The 26,526-nt window shown below is 44.9% G+C and overlaps 1 protein-coding gene across 1 annotated transcript in view; it reads left to right on the top strand.

The window, feature by feature from the left end:
- Positions 1–16,023, top strand: part of CLSTN2 (calsyntenin 2) — a 642,375-nt gene extending 626,352 nt beyond the window's left edge. Inside the window, exons 11-17 of the mRNA XM_030816738.1 lie at positions 5,414–5,562; positions 7,531–7,748; positions 11,001–11,171; positions 11,671–11,816; positions 11,940–12,063; positions 12,820–13,004; positions 14,912–16,023. Of these exons, the coding sequence (XP_030672598.1) occupies positions 5,414–5,562; positions 7,531–7,748; positions 11,001–11,171; positions 11,671–11,816; positions 11,940–12,063; positions 12,820–13,004; positions 14,912–15,115 (1,197 nt within the window). The 3' untranslated portion in view covers positions 15,116–16,023. The remainder of the gene's footprint in view (positions 1–5,413; positions 5,563–7,530; positions 7,749–11,000; positions 11,172–11,670; positions 11,817–11,939; positions 12,064–12,819; positions 13,005–14,911) is intronic.
- Positions 16,024–26,526: the final 10,503 nt, after the last annotated feature.

Below are 26,526 nucleotides of genomic sequence, written 5' to 3'. Positions count from 1 at the left end.
ATGACCCCATTCCAAAACTAAGGGGACTGGGGCTCAGGGATTTGTCCAAAATCAGTTCATGCTCTTTCCTCCATACCAGCAACTCAGATTAGAAGACATTCTTGAAAATCATTAAAACAAATTTATTTCCTTTCCTCCATCCCTTTACTCCTCATGTCATTTCCGAATAATGACTACTATTTTATTTGCCGGTTCCTGCCCTCCTCCCACCTCTCCGGCTGGTCGAGAGAATTGAGGCCCTTTTGTGATTAAGGAAATTCTCTATCTGCTCACAGGGACCAGCCCATGTTTCTTGCTTTACTTGTCTTCTTCTGAATCATGCATATTTATGAATATTTCTCCAGCATGTCTGGAGTCCTAAAATGGTTTAGTGGCTGCTGTATTGTATCCATACAAGATACTGTGGAATCACCACATTCCTGAGTAATACCCTGTTCTGATTTTCATAGCACAATCCCTGCCAATTTGTCATCTCCATCATGTGGAAGAATGGGAAAGAACAAGAACTTTAGAACTAGACACTCCTAGGTTCAAATCACTGCAGGAGGAAAAAGGTGGAAGGTGCCAGAGAGGTAGGCAGGGGCCACATCAGAGGCCACCTATTAACCATGTTTAGGTGTTTAAGTTTTTTTCTGTCAACTGATTATTAGCTGGGTGACCTTGGGCAAGACACGTTAATCTTTTAGGCCCAAATCTCTTGTGTATAAAATAAGTTGATATTATTTATCTTGTAGCGATGTAAGAATTTAATTATACATCTAAATTATATATTATGTATAATTAAATATATAGATTTTATATATTTAAATATATATTATATATTTTAGTATATATATAATATATATCCTAGCAAACCTAATAGACTCTCAACAAATCATAGCTCACTTTTGTGACAGAAGAACTTCTAAAGTGGCAAATCTTCATCTGGCCCCACTCAGAGAAATGGTTCAGCTGAATCTGTAAGTCAAAAATCAGAGTCCAAATTTACTTAATATGGACCATGGGTAGGCGGGTGTCATAGGGAGCAGCAGGGTTCCTGTTGAGTCATAGCCAGCCTTGTCTCAAGGAACAGGCCAGGGCTTTGAGCAGGGACTTCCCTGATGGTCCAGCCTGCTGGGGGGCTGGAGATGCCAGTCGAACCTCTGAGAGAAGTCTCTAATAAGAAGACCATTCTGCAAGGGCTGTCTGTCTAGCACCTTCTTCGCTCAACGAAAGGCTATGGTCACAGCACAGATACCCAAGGGCGAGTGAGCAATGCCACCCTTTGCTGGGTCCCCTAGCATGCCACCATCTCCTGCCCTGGTAGAGATGCAAGTACAAACAGGTCTCTTGTTTAATCAGACACCCACTCAGAGAGCTGGGAATACCGCAGTTTAAAAAAAAGAAGAACACCCAAAACCTGCTCTGGATGTTTTATTGACCCTGCAAGAACTATGCTTATGGCTAGGCCAGTGCCCACCTTCATGCTCTGTGACAGACCTCCTAGTGCTGTGGCACAGACCAGGGTATTAACTGGAGACCCAACACACTCTCCTGGTCTCTCTCCAGGTGGCTGCAGAGGGATTGTGCCCTCTGCTGATTGCCATAGGATACTGCTTATCCGTCCCTCTAGAAGAACCTCTTGATTTTCCTAGGCAGCCCTCATGTGAGGCTCAGAGACCAGCCTCCACTGCAGACCTATCATCTACCTCATGCTTTTCATGTGCTAGACCCTGCAGTGATGCTGAGGAAAAGTCAGTAGCCCCTGCCCTTGAGGTGCTCATGTGTTACTGTAGGAGGATGCAGACAGACAGACAGATAGCAACAGCACAAGACTCTGCTATAGGAGGATGGTGCAGGGGATGAGGCTGGAGAAGAGGGGCAGAAAAACCTTTTAAAACATAGATGGTGTTTATAGAACAAGGACCTTGGGTCTTCTCAAATCTGAAACTGATGACTTGCGAATACCTCAGAACTAATCATGACTCACTAGCATGAGGCAGCTCCAGAAATAAGCACTCTAAGCTGGTGAGGCCTTCCAGGCAAGAGACGCCAACTCAGACGCTGACTGTGGCATCAACCATGCATGTGCCTGGGGGCTCCAAGATCTAGCACCAGAGAGTGGTGCTCTTGGCCTGATGTCATGGCTCAGAGAGACACCGCTCCTCAGGACTTGGAAGGACAGAAGAGAATTGTGTCACAAGGACACAGGAACAGTGAAGGCTGGGGCACAAAGAGTTAGTGCTGGCATAATTACAATAGTAAGAATGATCATCCAAGCTATCATACATTTAATATCTTGTAAGTGCTAGAAACTTTATATATATTGTCTCATTTAAGACCCACACAGGTAGATATTAATTTCCCCATTACTTAAATGAGGAAATGAAGTCTAAGAGGGGAAAGGAAATACTCCAAAGTTGTATTTTGTACTAGAACTGGAATATTACAGTCCACAAATCACGTTCCCAAACAGGCTAAGCTGTTACAGTAACACATGATCCCCAAACCTCAAGCTTCACTGGCTTAACATGACAAGTTTAGTTTTCTCTTATACTCAGTTAGGGAGGTGGGGTGGGGTTTCTGCATAGAATGCTGCAAGCTACTGAAGTGGAGGAAAAAAAGAGGCTCGAGCATCTTAAAGGATGTTTCACTGCCTCAGCTCAGAATTGCCACACCTCCCTTCCTCTCCTGCCCATTGGCCAGAGGTAGTCATGTGACTCTGGCCACCTGTGGTACAAGGTAGCTGAGAAGTGTAGCCTCTGCAATGCCCAGGAAGGAAAGGAGAACAGGGTTTGGTGAGTACTGATAATGACTCCCACAGAGCTTCATTAAAAAGACAAGTGAAAGAAAAAAGTCCTTTTGGGGAGTGACAGGAGATGATAGTAAAATGTAGGCTGGAGACCCTTCATTCATTCGTCTAACAGGGGCTTTCAGAACACTAAGGCTAAGTTCTGGGATTCAGGGATAAGAGACAGAGTCCCTGTGCTCAGGGGCTACTGGCCACTGTACTATAATAGTGGTGTTACCATTTTGTAAGTGCTATAGGAGAAAGGCACCAAAGCCCAGTGGGGACCAAAATGAGAGAAGCTGGGAGGCCTTATGAGTAGGTAACAATGAAACACACATGTGATGGTCGAAGGTGACAAAGATTGAGCTATCAGTTGGCTAGGGGACACCATGCAAGGGATTTAGGTGGTTCAGTGTCAACAACAGTGCTCATGAGACATCCAACTCCTGTTTCAGTCCAGACACAGAACAGAACACCCTTATAATGACATTCAAGTCAGATCAGGGAAAAGTTAATATACATTTTTCCTTAAACCTATGAAAAGATATACTCAGATCCTCATACTAAGAAAAATACAAATTTAAACTACACTAAGATGGCATTTGTCATTTATCAGATTGGCAAAAATCCTGACATCTGATGGCATACTGTATTGTTGAGGAATTGAGAGAAGCTGCATTCATACCCTGGTGGAAGGTGTATGTATTGATATAATCTCTAGCAATGGAGAAGTTGGCAACATTTATCCAAGTTAAAAGTGCATGTAGTCTTTGACCTAGCAATTTCACTTGTAATGATGTATCCTACAGATGTGTTTGCACAAGATTATTCCTTCTGACATTGTCAGTAAAAGATTACAAATAACCCAAATGTCCATATTAGGAAAATGGTTTTAAAGATTACAGTTTATCTATACAATGGAATACTATACATCTACTAAAAAAGAATAAGGAAGCTTGTCATGTACTGATACAGAAAGAGCTCCAAGATATGAGCCAAGTGAAAAATAGAGTGCGATACATTATGTAATGAGATACTTTTGATATAAGAAAGAAAAAAATGGAAATCTATATTCGCTGATTATATATTTATAAGAATACTTGAGTATAACTGTCAGGATAAGCTAAGTTATGCTACAGTAACAAATTATTTAATATCTAAGTGGCTTATACAACAAAATTTTATTTATTGCTCATGCTTCATGTCCATTATAGATTGGCTGCAGCTCTGATCCATACCTCCCTCACTGTGAGATGCAAGCCGATGGACTAGCCCCTAAAGGAATGTTGCCAGTTTCATGGCAGAGAGAAAGGGATGTGGCAGACCATGAACTGGTTATTAAATCTTCCATAGGATATGAATCAAACAATATTTCTGCCCACATTTAGTTGACCAAGCAAGTAACATGACCACTGCTGAGTGCACAGGGCAAAAACGTATATCCTGCAGGGAAGGCTACCATAAGTCATATGATCAAGCCTATTAACAATAGGGCAAACACGTATAAGTCTCCCACGGGAGGGGAAGCAACTAATTGTGAACAATAATGCAATTTACCACTAAGAAACTAACATAATAATGAGTACTTGTGGGATGGGACTGTGGAAACTGGGTGGATGGGAGATAGAAATAAGGTAGCTACTTTTCACTTAGCACACGTGTACCTTTGAACCATGTGAATATATTATCTATTCAAAAGGGTAAATACTTTTAAGTTAGGTAGCTACTTAAAGAAAAGATCCATGTCTCCCTTTCCTGTGCCATGAGCATTCGATATATAATCTGAATTCACAGATACGTTTCTGATATTTTATTGATAGCATTTCCTAATAATTCTTGCTCAAAGTCAACAATTCAGGGCAGTACAAAGGCAGTTTTCCCTGCCTCATTCCAAGAAGAGTAACTGCTGTGGGGACATGGAGAGGGCAAGAATCTCTGTCCAGCTTGAGTACCCAAGTGACTCAGTGGGGAAAATCGCTGCTACATGGCCTTTGGCAAGTGTGGGATAACAGGGACTTGGGATGAAATGGATAGATAACAAACCCAGGGCTGCTGGCAGATGTGTAAGCAGCAGGTGAGTACAACTCATGGGAAACCAGAGTTTAGCACTTGAAAAGCAAGACAAAAAATTAGATCTGAGAGAAAGAAAGCCATTAACTGAAAAATGAGCTTGAAGGTTGGAAGCTAAGAAGATAGGGCGTGGGTCAGAAAATGGAGTGCAAGATGAATTTGGGGAGCAGTTCAAGGCCAAAGACAAAGACAGCAAAAGGAGTGAACACGCAAGTTCTGAGTGGTCCAGACCACCCGGCTAGCACAGAGCATGGACCACTGTTCGCCAAGGGCTGGGCTGTGAGAGCACCGTGGCTGGGTTTTCAGTATTCAATCCCGTGGCTCAGACCTATATTACCAGGAACAGTCCCTGGAAAGACCTCATAGGAGAGGGCTGCAAAGCCCACCAGAGAGAGTAGGAGGAACTGCTTGAGAGTGTAAACACGATCATTTGTACACACAACTGCATCACTGGCAGATGCTCTAGAGGTGTTTATGGTGACCTTTGGTGCCCTGTATGGACAGGAAGTGCTTCCATAAAACCATGTACATCGCTGACCATTCTCTTCCATGCTGCTCACTTTTGTCTTCCAGTATCACTTCAACCCCTCGCAGTCCATCCTGGTGATGGAAGGTGATGACATTGGGAACATTAACCGTGCTCTCCAGAAAATCTCCTACATCAACTCCAGGCAGTTCCCGACAGCGGGTGTGCGGCGCCTCAAAGTCTCCTCCAAAGTCCAGTGAGTGGACACTGGTCAGCCTTGGGCCAACTGAGGCAGCAGGGTTGGTCCCTTGGGAATGTTCCCTTACAAAACAAGATTTGCCATTCTTCAGCTGTCCTCAACTTCTGCTATTCCTCTGAGGATGCCTCAATGGATCTGTGTTCTTGTTTTCTTCCTAAGCAAGATGTTCTGTTGTTTTACCACCTTGAATCCACCTTTCTGTATTTTATCCTGTATCTTATCTAATGCCTAGAAGGTACTGCTTTCTATAAATTCTCAGAGAGCTGGGAATTTGAAGTGATCTGGATGTACGTTTGAAGTGTTCTGATTTAAGGGCGTAGTGCGTGGTACATAGGAAGTGCTTGACAAATGTTTATTAAATTGAATTAAGTTAACCAATCCAGCTATGTAGAGTTCCTAAATCTCATAGGTATGCCAGAAAAACAGAAGGCGTGGTTCTTGTTTCCAGGGATCGGAGTTAAATTAGAGGATTACTGAAGCCTTTGGATAACTCACTCACTGGCCTATCAAATCACTTCTCAGCCACAGTGGCTACCTTGGAGGGCTGCTAGGAGGGGGATCCCAGGAAAATTCCTGGAAGGTAGAAGTGCAGTCATGCTGCACCTAGAGTCAGGAGAAGGACACAGAAAGAGAGGAACAAGGGTGGGAAAGATGGGTTTACTGACTGCCACATTGTTGGAGCCTGGGACAGGCACTAGAAAAAATACCCGCAGATGGTAGTTACATTCGATAGTTCTAGAACAATGGAGGGGTGCTCCACCCTTACAGGCTTAGGGGTAGGAAACAAACAGGTACCTCCAGGTCATTGCCACATTAGAGTGAAGATGAGAGAACAAACTGGCCTGCGTCCCACTAAGACCAGGCTTCTGCAAACTGAAGAAAGGTCAGGAGTGCTGTGGGGTTGGCCTGGCACAAGCGGGAGAAAACTGGGAAGAGGAGGAGGTCACCACAGCTCCCACATTTCACCCACCCATAGAAGAGGATGGAGTAGCTCAGCATGGAATCCACCCAGACTACCATTTCCTCGAGAACTTTCCCAAGGCATGTAAGGTGATGGCTGTCACCAGCGGAACCCCACCCAGCACTCCCAGAGCATCTGTCTGGCTCTGAGGTCCCCCGTTTTAACCTACATCTAGATGACCAGGGGAGAGGGCTGATGACATAATGCCCCCATGAGGTCTGTCGAGAAGTTCAAATCAACCAGTGTTTACTGAGCTCAAACCATGATGGAAGCTCTGGTCAGCTTCTTTTCTATATATGTCTGCATTTAATCCTTTACTATAGGACAAAATTATTGTTATCTCCACTGTAAAGATGCAGAAACTGAGGTTCACAGGAGTCGAGTGCCTTGTCCACATTTACCCAGCCCAGAAGTGTCAGAGCCAGGCCATGGATCCTTGTCTGTCTCAGACCTCGCTCTTGTGGCCACACCATTTCTGCCTCCCAGATAATTGTGTGGCAGTGTATCAGGAGAAAGGAGGATGATTACAATAGCACTTTGCTCTCACACCTAGAAAAGGCACACATGTGTGATATCCACATAGAGACATATCATATAAGCTGAGGCAGGAGAGTTTAGCCCTGGGGTCTCAATTAGTAAGACGGCTGTAACCAACCAGTTAGACAACAATTTGCTTACCAAATACTAAAGCACATAACAAGCAGTTGCTATCTAATTAATGTTGCCATTGATTTCTTTGTTAAAGGATAATGAAAGATTTCATGGTTACATGTTGCTCGTACAGAAAATTCCCATTTCTCTCAGGAGCCTATCTTTCAAGTCCCTAGATCACTAGTGGTTTTGATTATAATGTGGCTTTAAATTTGAATGTCTGTTGACATCCTCAGAGACACTTACGCAGTCACGATGCCTTGTTAAGAACTGGAGGAACCCTTGTTCCTGGCTGTAGGACAGATGGTTTAATTGTTTGCTCATCAGTGCCATGACCGAGACTGTTTTCCCAGGTGCTTTGGGGAAGACGTATGCATCAGTATCCCCGAGGTAGATGCCTATGTGATGGTCCTCCAGGCCATTGAGCCCCGGATCACCCTCCGGGGCACAGACCACTTCTGGAGACCTGCTGCCCAGTTTGAAAGTGCCAGAGGAGTGACCCTCTTCCCTGATATCAAGATTGTGAGCACCTTCGCCAAAACCGAGGCCCCCGGGGATGTGAAAACCACAGGTACAGGTGCATTTGAGTTTGTAGGGAGGGTGGACTTTAATTTTTTACAGCCATGTGAAAACATACTTCAGAACAACAGCATTGTTCACGTAATGTATACATGGCATAAATGTATACATGGCAGCGTAATGTATTATAGCAAAACAGACAAAGCTATAAACAAACGAAATGAATATGAGGGGAATGGATGGCTTAGCAATGAGGGATATGAGGTTGGAGGGAGGGCATTTGTGCTAAATGGTAAGTGAAAAAATACAAGACACAAAGTTACATAGTACCTACACATAGAATGATCTCAACCATTTAAGAAAAAAAAAAAAACATAGAAAAATGCCAAGAAGGACACACACCCTATGCTAACAGGGTTATTCTCTGAGAGGCATAATGAGAGCCCATTTGTTTCTGCTTCCTTTCCCTTTCTGTAATTGCAAAAATGTTCTATAGTGGGCATGTATTATTCTGGTAATCAGAAGAAAAGCTAAAGATATATAAAGAAAAAATATAGCTGCATCTTTATATATATAAAAGTTAGGTCTCATTCAGCAATATTGCTCTAAGCTCTCAGGAAACTTTTAAGTTGTTATTTCCAACAACTTCATTATTGGGAAGGTTTTTCAGTGAAAGAGGAGTAATTTGAATTATCTACCAAAGAGAAACACTTAGTTACACTGAAAGCTATAGTATATGCTAGGGGAGGGGGGAGGTTGGAGAAGAGAAAGAAGGAAACAGGGAAAGGAGCAAGGGAGGGAGGGAAGAAAACCTCCCTTTTGTTACTCCAAGGGATGGGGGAAATATAAATTTAAGAAGTGTCCTTTGCTGCCTCTTCCAAGAGAATATTTTCAACTCTCCCCTCCTCCTCCAAAAGCCACTGCTAATGATGTGCTGGTGCCTCTGGTCCTAAGTCCCCGAAGAGCTGCTGTTAATAATCCTAATTACCTATTGCCTTAAACCACCCTGGTCCCTAGTGAACGGGGTACTCAAGAGACAGCCCTTCTTAGCTCATAAAAAATAGATGGTGTTTTACCACCTGTCCAGGCAGGGCAGTTTCCTAGTCACAGGCCAACGTGCATTAGGTTGTATGATCGTCCCTCTTCCCCTGTTCTCATTTGCGGCTAAAATCAGACAGAAATAAAGAAGAGCCTCTGACCTTAGTGGTTGCAGGCCATGACCAAGTGTCTGGATTTGCTACATCTGACACCAGCATACGGGCAATGCAGGGAAGAGCAATTATCTGGGTTCACATTTCATCTTCTGCTTATGAGAGGTACAGGCAGAGCACATAGCCAAGCGTCCAAAGGCTATTATTAGTGCCTTTAAATTTTTACTTCTATTGTTGTTGGAACGGTCATTATTATGGATATCTTAAACAAGTAGGATAATGGCATTTGCCACCAGGCATCAGTGACCGGCTTCAGCATCATCTGCTGCCCCATTGACATTCTCTTTATGCTGTCAATACCAAAGGCAGGAGATTCCCCCAACATGCGCACACACACACACACACCTCCCTCACACTCTGTTAGTTCACACCTTTGCTCTGCGCTCTGGCTGGAAGGTTCCTTTCCTTCCCTATCCCTTGATTCCTGGCAAATATCCCTGCCTTCAGCACCTCCCCAAGAAGGCTGTCCCACCACCACCATTCTGATACTCCCAACTGCTGGTGCTTCCCTCAGCACATTTTTTAGCCCTTGGTGGTGATTTCCTGTTTATTAAATCAGACCAGGAGACCCCAAGGGCTCATCCATGGCCGATTTGCCTCTAGGTCCCTGAACCCAGCACACTCCCTTCTACACAGTGGGAATCAAGGAAACTGCAGATGGAAGATAATACCCATGGTGAGAGAGAGCCATGAGAAAATGGCAGCCGTGACACACTCCCTACCTCAGGGAGCTCTCAGTCAGCCACAGCGGGAGGTAGGAACAAGGACGATATGACCAGACCTGACAAGAAGCCAGCAAAAAACCTGGAAACTGTGAGAAGGCCATTGAAATAAAGATGCACATACAGCATTACTAATTATAGACCCTGTCTTAAGCATATGTTATTGTGCTTTTAGATTTTGCTAATTATCCATGAAACCATTGTGATTGACAAGCATTTAAAAATTAAGATAAAGAAATTATTTATAATAATATATAATATATACCTAGTGAGAGCAAAAATATTTTTGATATCATTTAAAAACTTAAAAGATAATTATTTAAAATAATCCGTCTTTAGTGAACTTTTTAAATTTCTGTTTTAATGTTTTATAACACACAAAGTATATTTAGTCCACTTTATAAATACATAAATATACTTATTTAAATTATCTCTCTTCACAAGTTTTTCAATAAAGGAGAGCAAGATCAAAACCACTTGAAGACAACTAGCCTATCATCAGTGAGATGGGGATAGTAATAGTACCCCCTTTAATGTCTATTAGGATTATATTTGCACGTGACTGGCACATAGCACATACTTCATAAATACCAATCACCTTCTTAAGATGGGCTTTTAATTTAGGACTGACAAACTCTGCCCAGCATTCAAATACTCAGACATTTCTTTGGGAAATTTGGAGTCACATAATTAGGCAAGGACAACTTGACTGACCAACTTGCTAATGTGCTCCCCTGGGAGCACATTAATTATATTATCAAATATTGATTATTGGTTATATCATATTGACTTGATTATTAATTAATGATTCAGCTCCATTTGAGCAAGGTTTAATAATAACTACTCCATGCTAGTTCCTGGGTTAGACACTAAGGATTCAATCATAAAAAGATAGTGCTTCTCCCCTTCAGGATCTCAGGTGGTCAGGGAGACTATGATCACATGGAGAAAGCTATGAGATCATGGTGAAAGGCCACTTATCTCTCCCCAAATGAGAGCTATTGCTTATTGAGCACCTACAATGTGCGCTGGACACTGTTTTCAATCATCCCAAGGCCCTTGCCTCCCTTATAGATGAGGAAACTGAGTGGTAGGTAGTTCCTCTAACACTATGCAGCTTCTCAGTGGCAGAGCTGGTATTCAAATAACATCTTTTGGCTACAGTATTCATGCTCTTCCCACTAATTCACGCTATGCAACCTCAGGGGTGCCTGGACATCTGAGCAGTGGATGTGGTATTTGGGATCACACAGACTCTGCTCCTGACCCAGCCTTAACCTGGGTGCAATAACAGAGAAGGAAGATGATCAGCAAGGGCTGTTCTCTGAGCTGTCCTTCATGCCTGCCTTTCCCATGTCTGTCTTCCTACAGCCCCCAAATCAGAAGTCTTAGAGGAAATGCTTCATAACTTAGATTTCTGTGATATTTTGGTGATCGGAGGGGACTTGGACCCAAGGCAGGAGTGCTTGGAGCTCAACCACAGCGAGCTCCACCAACGACACCTGGATGCCACTAATTCTACTGCAGGCTACTCCATCTACGGTAAGGCCACACTCAGCCCCCTTTGCCCCAAGGGTGTCCTCCTAGAATGTCCTTGTCCAGGGAGACATGAGTGAGATTGCACCTGTGAAGGAGTACTGTGAAGCCCCAGGGATGAGTTGGAGATCCTTGGCCTCAGGCATGGATTTCTAGACCCTCCTTTGGCAAGTTACTCCAGCAGCTTGGGGACCAGTCCCACATTCCCACTCCTGGGGAATTCTTCTCTAGAAGCTAGGTGGATGCCTTCTCTTACAATGTTTGATCTCAGCAAATGTCACAGCAACATCTGGAAGACTGAGGCAGTCTGTATGGAAAGCTTGTGCATCAATGTAATTTTGGCTCCTTAGAACTGCACATTGTCTGCCCAAAATATCTTGAGCTCTTTCCCTCAACAAATTTACAAGACCCATGAGGTCTTGTACCACAAGCCCCGGCTTGTCTCCTCTCTTCTCTTCCTCCTCCTTTTCTGCCTTCTGATGACAGGTGTGGTCTCTTGGCACAGGTGTGGGCTCCATGAGCCGCTATGAGCAGGTGTTACATCACATCCGCTACCGCAACTGGCGTCCGGCTTCCCTTGAGGCCCGGCATTTCCGGATTAAGTGCTCAGAACTCAATGGGCGCTACACTAGCAATGAGTTCAACTTGGAGGTGAGTGGGTCCTGCCATTGTTAGGGAAGCCAAGGCTCACCCATTCCCTCATTCATTCAGAACTGCTGTAACTGGCCCACCTGCCACTCCTGGGTCAATAGCACCTCTCCCCACTCTTCCCAGGTCAGCGTCCTTCATGAAGACAGAGTCTCAGATAAGGAGCATGTCAACCACCTGATCGTGCAGCCTCCCTTCCTCCAGTCTGTCCATCATCCTGAGTCCCGGAGTAGCATCCAGCACAGTTCAGGTAGGGTACCCAAGAGGAGGGACCCTCAGGACACAGGTGGTCATTGTGACTCAAGACTATCTACTCAACAGACGGTTATGTTGTAGCAAACGTAGGTGCCCAGAACTGAGGGAGGGAACCCAGCAATGGAGAAAATGTGCCCTGGCTCTGAGACACTCACACCCTCAATAGGCAGTCAATAAGTAAACAAGAAATTACACAACACACATAATAGTGGAGGTCAGTATAAAGGGCTGGGACAAAATTTCAGGCCCAACTCAAAACCATGTCCTGTATGAAGTTTTCCATGAGCCCTTTACAACACTCACACACATGAACGTACCATATTGTAACGTCCTCTGCCCAAATTTCTGTTTAAGCACTTGCCATATTGTGTTACCATCTGGTGGGCACTTGTATCTGTTTCTACTAAACTCTACAGTGCTTGGCTCTGTGGAAGTTTCTTTATAATTTGAGGGGTAAAGCCAGCAATAAAAGAGAATTTGCATTTAATGAACACTTATACTGTGCCTGTGTGGAAACTCAAAGATTATTTAATTTACACCTAACTATTACTCATAGGATAGGAATTATTATGCCCATTATAGAGGTGATGAAAGTGAAGCCCAGACAGGGTAAGGTGCTGCTCTAGAGTTCTACAGCTGGGAAGTGGTAGGGCAGACTTTATCCTATGCATGGATGTTTCATTCATGCTCCCTCACAAGAATGAGCTAGGCCTTTGTTCACCATGTCATGCGAGTTTCTTCCTTGTTCCAGTGGTCCCAAGCATTGCCACGGTGGTCATCATCATCTCCGTGTGCATGCTTGTGTTTGTCGTGGCCATGGGTGTGTACCGGGTCCGGATCGCCCACCAGCACTTCATCCAGGAGACTGAGGCTGCCAAGGAATCTGAGATGGACTGGGACGATTCTGCGCTGACTATCACAGTCAACCCCATGGAGGTGATCCTCATGCAGGGCTGGGAGTTCTGGGTGGGGCATTTCTCCCTCCACCCAGCTCAACCCTTCCTATGCCTAAAGCCGCCCCATACCCCCTCCTTCTCAAAGCCCTGCCCCATCTAGTCCAGCTCCACTGATTCTTCCTGTCTCTGAGCTCCTCTATCTCTCTCAACCTGAACAGATCATACCTTCCCACCAACTACATTCTCTGATTTAAAATGTATTAATTGCTCTTACCCCACAAACAGAACCAGAAATTTTGTTAAAGCAAGCAAACACCACAAGGTGGCTATGCCTTGCTTCCCCCATAGTATTTAGCTCAGAGCTAACTAACACTTAGTTAATTAAAACTTCAATACTGAGTCCCTAACAGTGCAAATAAGACGGCTTTGCTCCATACTGCCTGAAGAGTTCATTCAAAGGCTCAGAACAGATTAAAAAAAAATAAATATAGCAGCAATGCCTGCCATTTATTGAGCCCCCATTATGCCAGATACTGTATAGAGTGCTCTATATACGCCACCTCATTTAATCTTCCAACAACCTATAAAATAGGAGTCATCATCTTCATTTACCAAGGTGGAAACCAACTAAGAAAAGAAGTAACATACGCAAATTAACACAGCCAATAGTCAAATTTAAGGTTGTCTGATTCTAAAGTCTGTATCTTTCCAGTTAGCCAACAGCCCCCAGAATCTATCCATGAGTGTCAAGGGAAGCCCTCTACATCACGCCCTTTGTCCATGGGTTCTGGGTGATGATAGACCCAGGCTTAGAAAAGGTAGGGGAAGATGATTACCCCAGCCTGGTCCCCAGTTTCCACCTTGGCTAGCCTCACACTCCAATTTCAAAGCCAGCGTGCTGATGTGGCTCAGTTCCTCCAAGCATGTGCTGTAGGTAAAATGCTGAGCTCAGTGCTGTACAGACTCCAGAATTTCCACCTTCAAAGAGCTGAGCCTTGAGTGTAGAAAACAAGACCACTATACCTGGAGCAGTCTGAGGACAAGGCAAGAGTGTGCCTAACAAGGGCCAACCTTGTGATGTCAAAAGTCAATGACCTTGAGGAGAAAAAGCCTTCAGGACTGCAACAATCAGGGAAGATTCCTTGGAGGAGGTTGGCCTAGGGGAGACCTTGAAGAGTGAGTAGGAGTTGGGGTAAGGTAGAAGGTAGGAGGTAAAAGACAATTCCTAAGAAGTGTAAGGGGAGGGGGTAGGTAGCCAAGCAAGGAGAAACAACTTTTATGACCTGGTTCATCAACGCAGAACATAAATCCAGAAAGGAAATTTTACTGGAATTATCCAAAAGCTGGAGGGAGGGGGAATTGGACTGGAAAGGAAGGGGTACAACCTGAGGACACAAGTCAGGTGGTGAGCAGCAAGCATGGAAAGTGAGGACCAATATATTTGTCCTTTCCAAAGAAATATTTTTAAGAAGAAGCATACCTGAGTCTTTGCTTAGAATGCCTTCTGCTCCCAGGGACATTGCATGCACACTTGGAAAAGAGACACAAGATCAAATGCCATCCTCTCACTGAGAAGCAAACACTAAGGCTTGGACAGCTCCATTTAAATAAGCTCCAGAAATGCCTGAAAACAAGCCTTGACCTGAAAGGTTCAGTAAATGATGGATAGGATTGGCTTAAATGTCCAGCCCATCATTTATACCCAACAGTCTACCTTGAGTTCATGCCTTGGAATTTGCTATTTCAGGCTTTTGCCTTGAACCTTCTAGCTTCCTTTTTACCAGACTTCCCTTCCAGGAAGTCTGTCTCCAGGCTGAAGAGTTTTGCACTAAGAGAAGAAATTCCAAGGGGCCTTAAATGTTTCCTTAGTGGATGGAGAAACATAAGCTCCAAAGTTGCCTCTGTTCAGCCCCTGATGAGCATTTGCTTTCTCTCCTTGATATCCAGAAACATGAAGGACCAGGGCATGGGGAAGATGAGACTGAGGGAGAAGAGGAGGAAGAAGCAGAGGAAGAAATGAGCTCCAGCAGTGGCTCTGATGACAGCGAAGAGGAGGAGGAGGAGGAGGAAGGGATGGGCAGAGGCAGACATGGGCAGAATGGAGCCAGGCAAGCCCAGCTGGAGTGGGACGACTCCACCCTCCCCTACTAGTGCCCAGGGGTCTGCTGCCTGGCCCACATGTCCCTTTTGTAAACCCTGACCCAATGTATGCCCATGTCTATCATACCTCACCTCTAATGTCTGTGACATGTCTGGGAAGGCCTTCTCCAGCTTCCTGGAGCCCACCCTTTAAGTCTTGGGCATTTCCTGTGTCTCATCCATGGGGAAGTTCCAAGAAGCCCAGCATGGCCATCAGTGGGGACTTCAGGGTAGACTTTGTCCTGTAGCCCCAACTTCTGCCCTAAGCTCCCCAGCATCCTGACTACCTGTCTGCAGAGTCTGCCTTTTTTTTTTCCTGCAGGGAAGAAGGCCCACCTTTGTGTCACTCACCTCCCCAGGCTCAGAGTTCCCAAGGCCCTGGGGTTCCAACTCACTGTGCGTCTCCTCCACACAGACCAGCAGGTCCTCCTTTGCTGACTCCAGGTTGCTTCATACAAGGAGGGTGGTTGAACTTCACACACCTAAGGTCTTAATGCTTAACAGTTTAAAGGAAAGTCCTTGTTGAGGCAGAACTAAGTTTACAGGCAAAGGTACACACATTCTCTCTCTCTGCCTGGCTGTCTATCTAGTTCCCCAGCTTGGAGAGCCTTTCCCTTTGCTTCTTTCTGAGGCCATATAAGCTTATAAGACAAGTCCTAAACCAAGAATAAGTCCTTGGCCACAAACACGGCTTGATCCCCCATCAGAGCTATCTGAGCCTGCCTGCCTGGGCACCTGCTGCAACCACGCAGCTGCCCTGCCAGGGGCGCTCACCATACAGAACCACAGGGCCCGGGAGGCATTCCACACAGGCACTGCCCCAGGCGACAGTCACAATGAGCCTAGAGCCAGAAAGCAGATGGAAATGCTAATGAGGTCACACGTAGGCTTCATGGTGGGTGGGGTGGGGGTGGCTGGGCTCCCCCAGGACAGAGGGGACCCTGAGGTTGGCAAGGCTCTCACCACTCAGCCTTATGGTCCCTTATCTTCTATTTTCCCTCTTAAGAAAATACATGCTTTCTGGATGTATTAGAAATGCACGAGCTCCACCGAGTCTACAATGAAAGTTTGAAATTTAACTGCAAGGAATTAGAAGCATATTTGCAATCATTGCAGCTTCTTCTTTCTTCTGCTCATAAATGGAGGAACACTTTAGATAGAGGGCAAATATATCTGAAAACCTAATTTCTTTCTTTTTTTGATAAGGAAATCTTTTCCATCTCCATCCTAACATGCACAACCCGTGAAGAGAATTGTTTCTATAGTAACTGGTCTGTGATCTTTTGTGGCCAAGAGAATAGCAGGCAAGAATTAGGGCCTTGACAGAATTTCCATGAAGCTCTGAGAACATGTTTGTTTCGAATGTCTCAGATTCCTCTTTGTCATCAATGTGTACGATCTGTCCCCATCCTTCACTCCTCCCCAAGCTCACACCAGTTGGTTTGGCACAGGCCCAGAGCTGGTCCCTAGTTAAGTGGCATTTATGTTAAAAAAAAAAAATAGTTCAGAATCTCAGCCTTTTCCTTGTGTCATCAAAACAGCTTAAGAAGGGGACTACTGCCAATGTCCTCTAGTCTGACCTCCACCCAGGGAGGACCCATGGCAGGCCTTTTCAACTTTCTGATTCATGAGAACAACCTTGTGAAGCTTTTCCCACCTCCTAAAGTGTTTTCTGCATCTGTTCCTTCCTTTGGACCTCACAGCAAATCCTGTGAAGTAACTGAGACATCTGTTGTTAGACACATTTTTGTGACGAGTAAACTGAGGCTTGGTGATTCAATGTCTTGTTCAGAGTCATTCAAAAGTATAGACAAGACCAGACTCCCCAACTTCCACTTCTGGTCCAGGATTCTACTTATGGTCATAGGTATGCACCTAAGAGACACTGCCGTAAACCTACTATGTGCTAAGCATTCTGCCAACAGCTATGAGAAAAAGAAAAGCTGAATAAGATAAGCTCCTCCCCTACATTACATTTGCAGAGGGGAAATAAACAGGCCTAGAAATTACACAAGAGACAAATGAAGAGAAAGAGGAGAAGTCACAAGAGAAGAAGGATGCCGTCACAAACTTAACCAGTGCTCTTATTTTTCCCTTCTCAGGGAAAAACACCAGAATAAGCTGGGGTTTTATATTCATTGGATGGAAACAGATATTTCTCCTGGGAATTCTCCCAACCAAATAGCCCTTTTCTATTAGGCTGTGTCTGTACATCCACAAGAGGAAAGTCTGTAGGACTCATTAGTTTTCGCAATCCCATTTAAATAAAAAAAGATTCTTTAGTTGGGCATTTAGGAGCAACTGAATTCTCCCAAAATTGTGGCAGCAAAAAGAACACTTCATATGCTTAAAACCCATTCTTTATGAATTAGATTTTGATTTTAAATATTTAAGTCTAGTGATTGTGAGAATACTTTTCTCTTTGCTCAGTCTTTTCGGTCTGGTTGGGTAGGGAAGGTGTTCCTCATGCTCTCTGGGTGGCTGCTTATTCATAGTTGAGAGAGCTGTTTGTTAGGTAAAATCTCTGTATGTTTTGGGGTCTTTTTGGTAGGGGGGTAGCAGGTAAAATGGCCCATGGCTAGGGCAGCAAAGATGAATAATTTGAGGAAGCATTTGGTTGGTGGACTCATTTGCAGAGAAACAGTGGTGACAACAAATCAGAGCTGTTTCCCTCAACTCTGGCTATGAGAGGTCATTCTCTGCATGTCAGCTGCAAAGAAAGATCAGGCACTTGAATGAATCCGCTGGGTTGGCAGGCATTGGTCATCTTTGCAACACCCTCTTCCTCACCATGGGTGAGAACAAGACGGGAGTGGTTATATCCCAGTAACAGAAGCTTTGGGAGGTATCCAGGTGAGCAGGGTAATGTGGCTTGCCCTCCCCCAGATATTCTGATCCCAAGAAAAAGTGTCATTAATCAGTCTGGCATTTTCCACCCTCCATATGCTGGCATCCAGGAACCAAAACTCCTGAAGGCCTAGACACCCTGTGACCTCTCACTCAGATGTTGGCAGCCAGGCAGATGCAGGCTCATGTCTAGGAGGAACTGCTGACTGGTTTGGCAACAGCCCAGTTCATTGCTTGTCTTGCCAAGTGGACAACCAGATTCTGCCTTCCTGAGCTTGAAAATAGGCTACAACTCTCAGGTGATTCAGAAGACATGGAGAAGTTGGAGGAGAAGACTGGAATTGTTAAATCCCAGTGCAGAATGAGTTGCTTCAGTGGAGTAAAGCAACCGGCTAGTTGGTAGCCTGCCTTAAAAAATCCTAAACGTATATCATCATACATTTGATGTAATGGTGTAAGCATAGCCAAGGCCCAAATTCGTCTAGATACCAAAATGTGATTTCAGTGAAATCTCTTTTCATTACCACTTTCTTTTGTTGTTGTTGTTGTTTATTTGTTTTTAGAGCCGGAGTCTTGCTGCTCTGTCACCCAGGCTGGAGTGCAGTGGCACAATCTCAGCTCACTGCAACCTCCGCCTCCCGGGTTCAAGCGAGTCTCCTGCCTCAGCCTCCCGAGTGGCTGGGATTACAGGCATCCACCACCGTGCCCAGCTAATTTTTCTATTTTTGGTAGAGACAGGGCTTCGCCATGTTGGCCAGGCTGGTCTCAAACTCCTGATCTCAGGTGATCTGCCCACCTTGGCCTCCAAAGTAATGGGATTATAGGAGTGAGCCACCGCACCCGGCCCTCATTACCACTTTCTTGAATTTACTCAATCATCCTATCAAGCAGGGTTTAGACCAACATCTTTGCATTTAATAAGGGCTACACTTTGTACACATGGACCATCCAGTGAGAGAGCTGGGGGCGGTGGGAAGCAATATCCCCCATTCCTATACGTCAGGTGTCAGCAAACTACCTGTAAAGAGGCAAATAGTAAATATTTTGGGGTTTGTGAACCATTTGGTACCTGTCACAAGTGTAGTCAGCCCCCCATATTTGAGGTTTCCAAATCCATGGATTCAACCAACCTTGAATCAAAAATATTTGGGAAAAAATGTATAGTTGCAACTGACCTGAACATATTCTTTTTTCATTATTGTTCTTGAACAATACAGTTTAACAGCATTTACATAGCATTTACACTGTATTAGGTATTTAAGTAACCTAGAGATGATTTGAAGAACACAGGAAGATGTGCATAGGCTATATGCAAATACTATGCATTTTATATAAAGGAATTGAACATCTGTGGATTTTGGTGTCTGAGGGGGGGTTCTGGAACCAATCCCCTACAGCTACGGAGGGAAGAGTGTACTCAGCTGTGCTATTGTAGCATGAAAACAGACAATACGTACAACAAATGAATGTTTCAATACAACTTTATCTAGTTTCCATAAAACAATTTAAAAACACTAAAAAAGCAGGCAGTTTGAATTTATATAATTTTTGTATCTTTTTTTACCCTTTTGATTTACATTTTTAATAATTTAAAAACATAAAAACCTTCCTTAGCCCACAGGCCATACGAAAATTAGCAGCCAGCTAGATTTGGCCCAAGGCCAAAGTTTGCCAACCCCCTACCATACGCCATGGAAGTTAGCCCTCCACTTCAGGAGAAAGCAAGCTGCTCTCTTAAGCCTCTCACCAGCTACCCAGTAGTCTTTGCCCCCAAACTGAACAACAGGAAAAAGTGCCACAGTTTTCAATTAAGCTGTTTTAAAAGTCCATGTTCTCGGGGAAAACAAAAAAGAAACAAACGAAACACTTGTTCTTTGCTGAATTGACAAACTCTGACAGATATTCCATGAGAGTTGAAAGCCTTGGATCGAGGTGACTGCCTGGTTACTGAGTGCTAACTCCACTGAGGCAAGTGTTAGCCCCCCAAGGCTCAGTGTCTTCCCAGCACAGCTCAGCCCATCATGATCTCTGAGCAGGAGTGTTCATTATCTCAGACTGATTTTCATTTCAGCCCTACTCTTGCTATTGCTCTAAAAATGATCCTAAAGGCTTGTGACTGTTTGAATCAATAGCAACATCAGCAGTAGAAAGCCCGACCAAGCACACTTCAAAATTAGCAATCTTCTTGGCTCTATGGCTCAATATCAGCAAGAAGAAAAAAAGACAACTTTTTTTTTAATCATCCCCACATTTAAATTAAGCAAATAGTTTTTACAAAAAAGTAGGGAAGTGGGTTTAATTCTTTGAAAGAATTTGCCAGTGAAAAGTAGATGATTTTTAGCTAAGATAACGTTTAGGCCTCTGGGGGATCCCCAAGGCCTTCTGCAATGTACTCTGGCAGGCTATGAATGGTACAGGATTCTGTATCTATATGAGACATTTATTGAGGCTGACAAGCGAAAGCCCTTGGCACAATTTAATTTTCACATAACCACTTTCCATTGTCCAGCTGCAGGCAAAAGAAATGAGCAATGAAAGTTTTGAAGTCTACCCCGGTACCCTCATTTCCTGTCTTTATTTCCTTTACTTTATGGATGCATTCTATACCTGCTCTGTAGATCATGCTCTAGTTTTCCCCTTAGTGCCAACTGGAAAAGGAGAGTTGGCTTTACAGGGGCTGTGGATTAAGAGCCGGGCTTCACTCCATCCCAGGGAGACAAAAAGAGACAGAAGTTACCTCCAGCAGCACCCCAGAAAGCTGACAGACATTCCCTGTGTGCAGGTGGTAAACAGATGGGAGTCTGTGTTTGCAGCTATGTTCAGTGTAATTCAGCAGACCTTCACTGGGCACCTGTGATGGGCCAGGCCCTGTGCCAGCAACAGGGGAAGGGAGGATGAACAAGGCATGTTTCCCTGACCATGAGGAGCTCTTGGCCTGTGAGCTGTTGGGATGTCCCTTTGAGGTGTTGGAGGTTGTGCACGAGCAGTCAGGACTTTGGGGACAGAAGTTTAGTGTTAGGGAGGCAGGGTAACTTGCTTTGACAGCTACCCACCCTAAGTCAGATGACAGGTGTAATTCTGGGGGCCCTGATATGCATCACTGAGGCAGACTGAGGAGCTCTCCAGGGAAGTAGGCAATATTTCCCTGAATGTTCCTCAATTCTAATCAAGGCTCAGTTCACTTATGGATGAAAGCCAGTCACCCTGCCCACTGGGCAGAAATAACATGGTTGACAGCTGAGATTCAGAGAAAATAAGACAGAAGCAGTCCTTAAGTATAAATAGCAGCCAGGCGGACCTGGAAATTTAGGAAGGGTGATGCAGGTAGAGGGGCCAGCAGGAGCCAAGTCTCAAACGGCACAAGCCAGACTGATGCAAGGGAGCCCTCCTGAGGCCCAACATCAGAGCTGAAGATCTAAGGAGGGCCCACCTCCGTGAGACCTGCTGAGGGCTTACACTTGGTGCTGAGGAGCAGTGGTTCCCTGGGCAAGCTGCATCACCTGGGAACGTGTGAGAAATGCATATTCTTGGGCCCCACCCCAGACCTACTGAATGAGAAGCTCTGGAGGCAGGCAGTGTGTGATTTAATGAGCTTTCTGACATGCACTAAAGTTTGAGAACCACTGATGCATAGGATGAGGAGACGACTTGAGCTGGCATTGGGGAGAACTATTAACTAACGAGGTAAAATCAATGACTAGTGTAGTGAGGGTGCCAAAGCAAACCACCCCCGGTCCCCATCCTGGGCCTTTTCGGCTCTAGTTTATACTTGCTGAAGCAGTGGTTTCAAGGAACCTTGGTCCTAGTCCCCATCCCTCACCTGCCCTTGGGCATGAGACAATTCCTGCCTGCCTGCCCCTTCTATCCTAGAGAGAGAGACTGCCCAGGAGAGGCTGCCATAAGGTCACTCATCCCCAGGAAGGCCACCTGCCAGGTTTCTGTAAGCTGAGCAGCCTCTTCAAGGGCCATATTTTGTGGAGAAACACTGAAACTGCAGCAGCGACCCTGGTCACTAGGAGAACTGCTACCTACACAGCCCGTATGCTGGTGGAGACACCCAGGGCCCAGCAGAGAGAGGAGGGGGTCATTTAAGGATGTTGCCAGGTTGCCGCAGCACTGCTCTGTTTGTAATGAGACTGGGGCATGCAGCATCACAATTCAAACACTGAATTGCTTGGGGAATGGATGGCCTTCCTTGGAAGGGCAGTAACTCATTCTGGATGTTACTAAAAGTAGAAAACAAAAATCCAAAAACAAACCTACAGGCTCATTTACAATTAGAATCTGTCTGGGCCTTCTAATTTCTAAAGTGTGTGAGGCTGCCAGGATTCACCAATTCCCCTTTCCCCTGAGGCTCAGCAGCTATCGATTTATAGCTTAAACTCTGTGAAGGTCCACAGACCTTTGAAAGGAACTTGCTGGTACTCTGTCAGTCATGTACACCTAACTGACTCCTCCTATGAGGTACAGTCTCCTCATACGAGGGTTTTTGAGGTGGAGAGTCGGAGGGCCAGGGCCCTGGGCTTTGGGGTGGAAGGACAGAAGACGAACAGTCTAGCAAAGGGACTAGACATGTGGCCTAGGAAAACTAGCACCATCTGTTGAGTTCTGAAGAACCCAGATTCTCCCCTGCTCACAGCCTCAGCAGTCTTTTCAGAGTCCTCCTGAATGGCCCAAAGGCACCCCCGTTTCTGGGGAGCAGAAAGGAGCTGGTACCTCTGGACCACTGAGGCAACACCTCCCCAGAGGCAGGACCCCGCCCCCATGAGAACATGCAGTTGAATGATGTGGTGCCTGGCCAGGACCTTGGAAAACGTGGTTGTGTGAGACTAGTATAGATCCCCAACTATTGCTGCCTCTGCTGATATGGCCACCTCCTCAAGGCAAGAAGACTACTGACTTAGCTATTGTGGCACCACGGGGGCCTAGCACTGCACCTGGCCCATGACATGTGTGCTACAAATGTTGAATTGAATTGAATCCCAGAGAACATTTGACCTCAGTGAAGGGACTGGGTTTGAAGAATTAAGGCCCCCCAGTGGAGAAAGCCTCCTCCATCTTCCTTCTTGGTTTATGAGTCAAGGTCCTCAGATCAATGAGGTGTGGAAGTGCAGCGAACAGAGGACAACATTTGTGATGCACGTGGGAGAAAACAGGAGTGGGGTTGTTTGGGGACTACCCCTTCCTAGCTACAGTCAGTAAACGGAGCCCCTAAGCAAGGAGCAGGGGTAGATGTGCCCGGGTGAGGCCTGCTTGCTACACTGTCGAGGTCATGGGCAGCGTCCCAACTGAGGAGAGAAAGCCCTAATTTGTTAATGACCCAGCCCTGTGCCGCTCTCCAGTTCCTTTTTTCAGATTTACTGCAGAGGAGATTCATCAACATGAAGCTCAATTCCCAGTAGACTAATGAAAAGAGGTCAACAGACTTGAGAAGAGCCAAAATGCAGACAGTGTGTATTAATCACAGACAACAGAAACGTGTTAGCTTTAATGTCTGTTTGCTTTTATCTTGAAATGAAAATGTATCTCTGTTACCTGGACCCTTTTTACTGCACATTTCAGAACAGAAATGGGACACCCACACACATATTGAGGGTCCTTTTCCCTAGCAGGACGAGCTACCAGAGAAATGAGCCCACAGTTTGTGTGCAGAGAGAATCAACCCACAGGTTTCGGCTGCAGACTCCAGCACCTCTGCAGAAAAGGCAGGCAAAGGGGTGAGGAGGTAGCATCTGCCCTTCAGAAGGATTCATAATGGCCTCTGTGAGGAGGGCCTTGCTTGTGCCTGTGGGTCATGGATGTTAATACAAAGGCTCATCCACCCTTGGTGGCAAAAGTGCATCCATCCTGGCCAACATAGAACACCCACATCTGGAGCCCACGCCCACCCACCTTCAGCTCCCCCACATGGCTGCAAGTGCACGGCTGATGTGTGGGATTCAGAAGAGGTCTGCTCATGTTCACTAGCCAAACTTCAGGTGGTGTGATAAGGCAAAAAGCTTTTTTTGTTTTTCTGGGGGTTTTTTTTGTTTTGATTTTTGTTTTGTTTTTGGCGTGGGGGAGAAATTTAGACTTGAAAGTCAGGGCTGATCACTCAAAAAGTAAGATAGGAGATATTGAGGGAAAATGTGACTTACAGTTGGAGAGGAAACAGGAGAGTGGGTACAAGTGACAGCACCAGGAACAACCCCCTCCCCCAGAAGCCAAAGCATTGCTCTGTATTTAAAGATGCATCCAAGTTTGCAAAAAATTATGGGTAAATCTGGCCATGTGACCAAAGAGGCAGTCAAATCAATTGCTTCCAAAGTCAGAGCTGTTTGAAGGTGATCAGTTCTTAATTGAACTAGTCATGATGAATCAATCTAATTGATTGCATCCAGTCTGACCTCAGTGGTTTCTATAAAGAGTTGTTGATGCCCTCAGCTGGACAGGGTGGGCAGGAGGTTGAAGGAAACCAGTTGGTGAGTTTAGAGAAGAAATTGCATGTAGAAGTTGTTTGTTCTCAAAGAAATCTGTAGGTGTTAGAGCTGAGTTTGTTATGTTATTGTCAGGGACATTATAACGTTGGTAAGGAAGAGAGTCAGAATGATTTGGTAGGGGTATTTGGGAAATTTGAGTACAAAATATAAATTATCAGAGATGACTAGGCTATGGACAGCTGATTATATATGTGTGTATGTGTATATGTGTGATGTGTGTACATATACACATACCCCAAAGCCATATACATATCTATAATACAGAAGAATAAAGTCAAAAGTCCCAGCATATTTTAAATCCTTAGAAGCACTGATTGAGATGTTACATGTTTTTTCATTGTTGTTGTTTACCGTTAGCTCTCAAAGCAGTGGGAATAGTGCTTGGCACATAGTAGGAGTTTGGTAAACATTTGGAACTTGAAGACCCAGCTTGTCACTACTTCATAGAGACTCAGTAGTATGAGTATACCCCAAATTGAATGAGCCACAGAGAAATGCATCAGCCACACTCCCTCTTAGCTGAGGGGAAGCCTCTGTGAATCCACAGATTCCATGCAATATTCAGCCAGCCGCAGGCACAAGGTCTGGCTCCCTAGTAGTGAGAGTGAAGGCATGCTGCACACAGTGGGTTTGCATGCACCTAGACTGCATCTGCTGAACACCCAACAGCTGTTTCTACAAGCTAAAGTTGTAGCTTCTCTCTACCATTGTCTAAAGCTGTAGCCTGTCTCTACTATTGTCTCTACACCGTTGCCCAAACACTTGGTATAATGCTATTAAATTTGTCACCTTCAGGCATGATTTTGTAACCAATGTAAAAGTTCTGGGTTCAGCCAGTCTAAAAAGTCTAATAATTTCTTCTCTCAGTCCTTCCCTTCTCCCTTGTCTGGAGCTGCCACCGCCATTTAAAAGTGTCAGACGCTGTTTATTCCCAGCTTCTCAACCTCAGTGTGTGTGGGAAAGGCCTGAGAGAGAGAGGTATGTTTTCTCTCCTCCGAAGTCTCTGTGGTTTTGACACAGCAGAGAGAGGAGGGGGAGCAGCCTTGTCTTGCAGAATCACCTTCGATCACTGCTACTGTCTGGGCCATTACTGCCAGTCTGGCCGGTGTTTCCCACAGTGGATGGCTTTGCCTCCAGCGGTGGACCAGTGTGTACCTGACATGTATCAGACTTCTGAGCTCTTCAAACTGCCTCAAAGAATGAATCTTTTTAGTCTAGAAAATGTATTTGATAAATATACTATTGTGTATGAGTGTGAAACAATGCAAACTTTGGAGTATCTCATTAGAAGGACTGTATGAATTTATAGAAAATGGAATCTAATTTCAGAAGAGTGCATTGTCTTCTCAGTCAACAAGGTTGCCCAGCCACAGAGGGTCAGAGAAAATGCCCTCTCCCCTCCCCACTCCTTTTTTCAGAATCCTCTCTCAGGCCTAACTGAGCTGTCATATCCAATTCAGCCTGACACACAGTGAGGGGCGCTGAGAGTCTCTATGTATATAAAGATATAGGAAGAAAATAAGAACGATCACGGGAATCTGTTGGGCTTCTCCCTATGACTGTGATCTTACCCATGTTTGAATCACAAACTTTAAATTTATAACAATTATGATTCTTGCAGTTTTCCAGTAATTTGTTAAATGCCTATTCAACACAGACAGATTTTTATTTTCATCTGTGGCTTGTAAATGCCTACAAACTGATTCATGTTGGTGGTCGTTACGACACTTTCTGTGAATTGGTGAATAAATATGATTTTAGAATTTCACAGTAAAGATGACCTCTGAGAGTTTTATTGTTCAGACTATTTGATAAGGCGAGACACCAAGAACTGCTCTGGCTGGGTCAATACTCTCTGGGGCTCTGTACTAAATCCATGCCTGAGGAAGAGAGATGCGTGGGATGTGAGGCTGGTAGCATGGCAAGTTGGCCCCTATCAGGCTTCAGTCAGGGAACTTTGTTACACCCAGAGCCAAATTTGGCAGCACAGTTATTGGAGACCAATGAAAAGACGATCCTTATAACACTGGGCATTTATTCAGCACTTACAAAGTGCTGGAGCTCTACATGCATGATCTTAACCCCCAAGGTAGGTTG

The sequence above is a fragment of the Nomascus leucogenys genome, chromosome 8 (assembly GCF_006542625.1).
Source record: "Nomascus leucogenys isolate Asia chromosome 8, Asia_NLE_v1, whole genome shotgun sequence".
Classification (NCBI taxonomy): domain Eukaryota; kingdom Metazoa; phylum Chordata; class Mammalia; order Primates; family Hylobatidae; genus Nomascus; species Nomascus leucogenys.
This window is presented reverse-complemented; position numbering and strand designations above follow the sequence as displayed.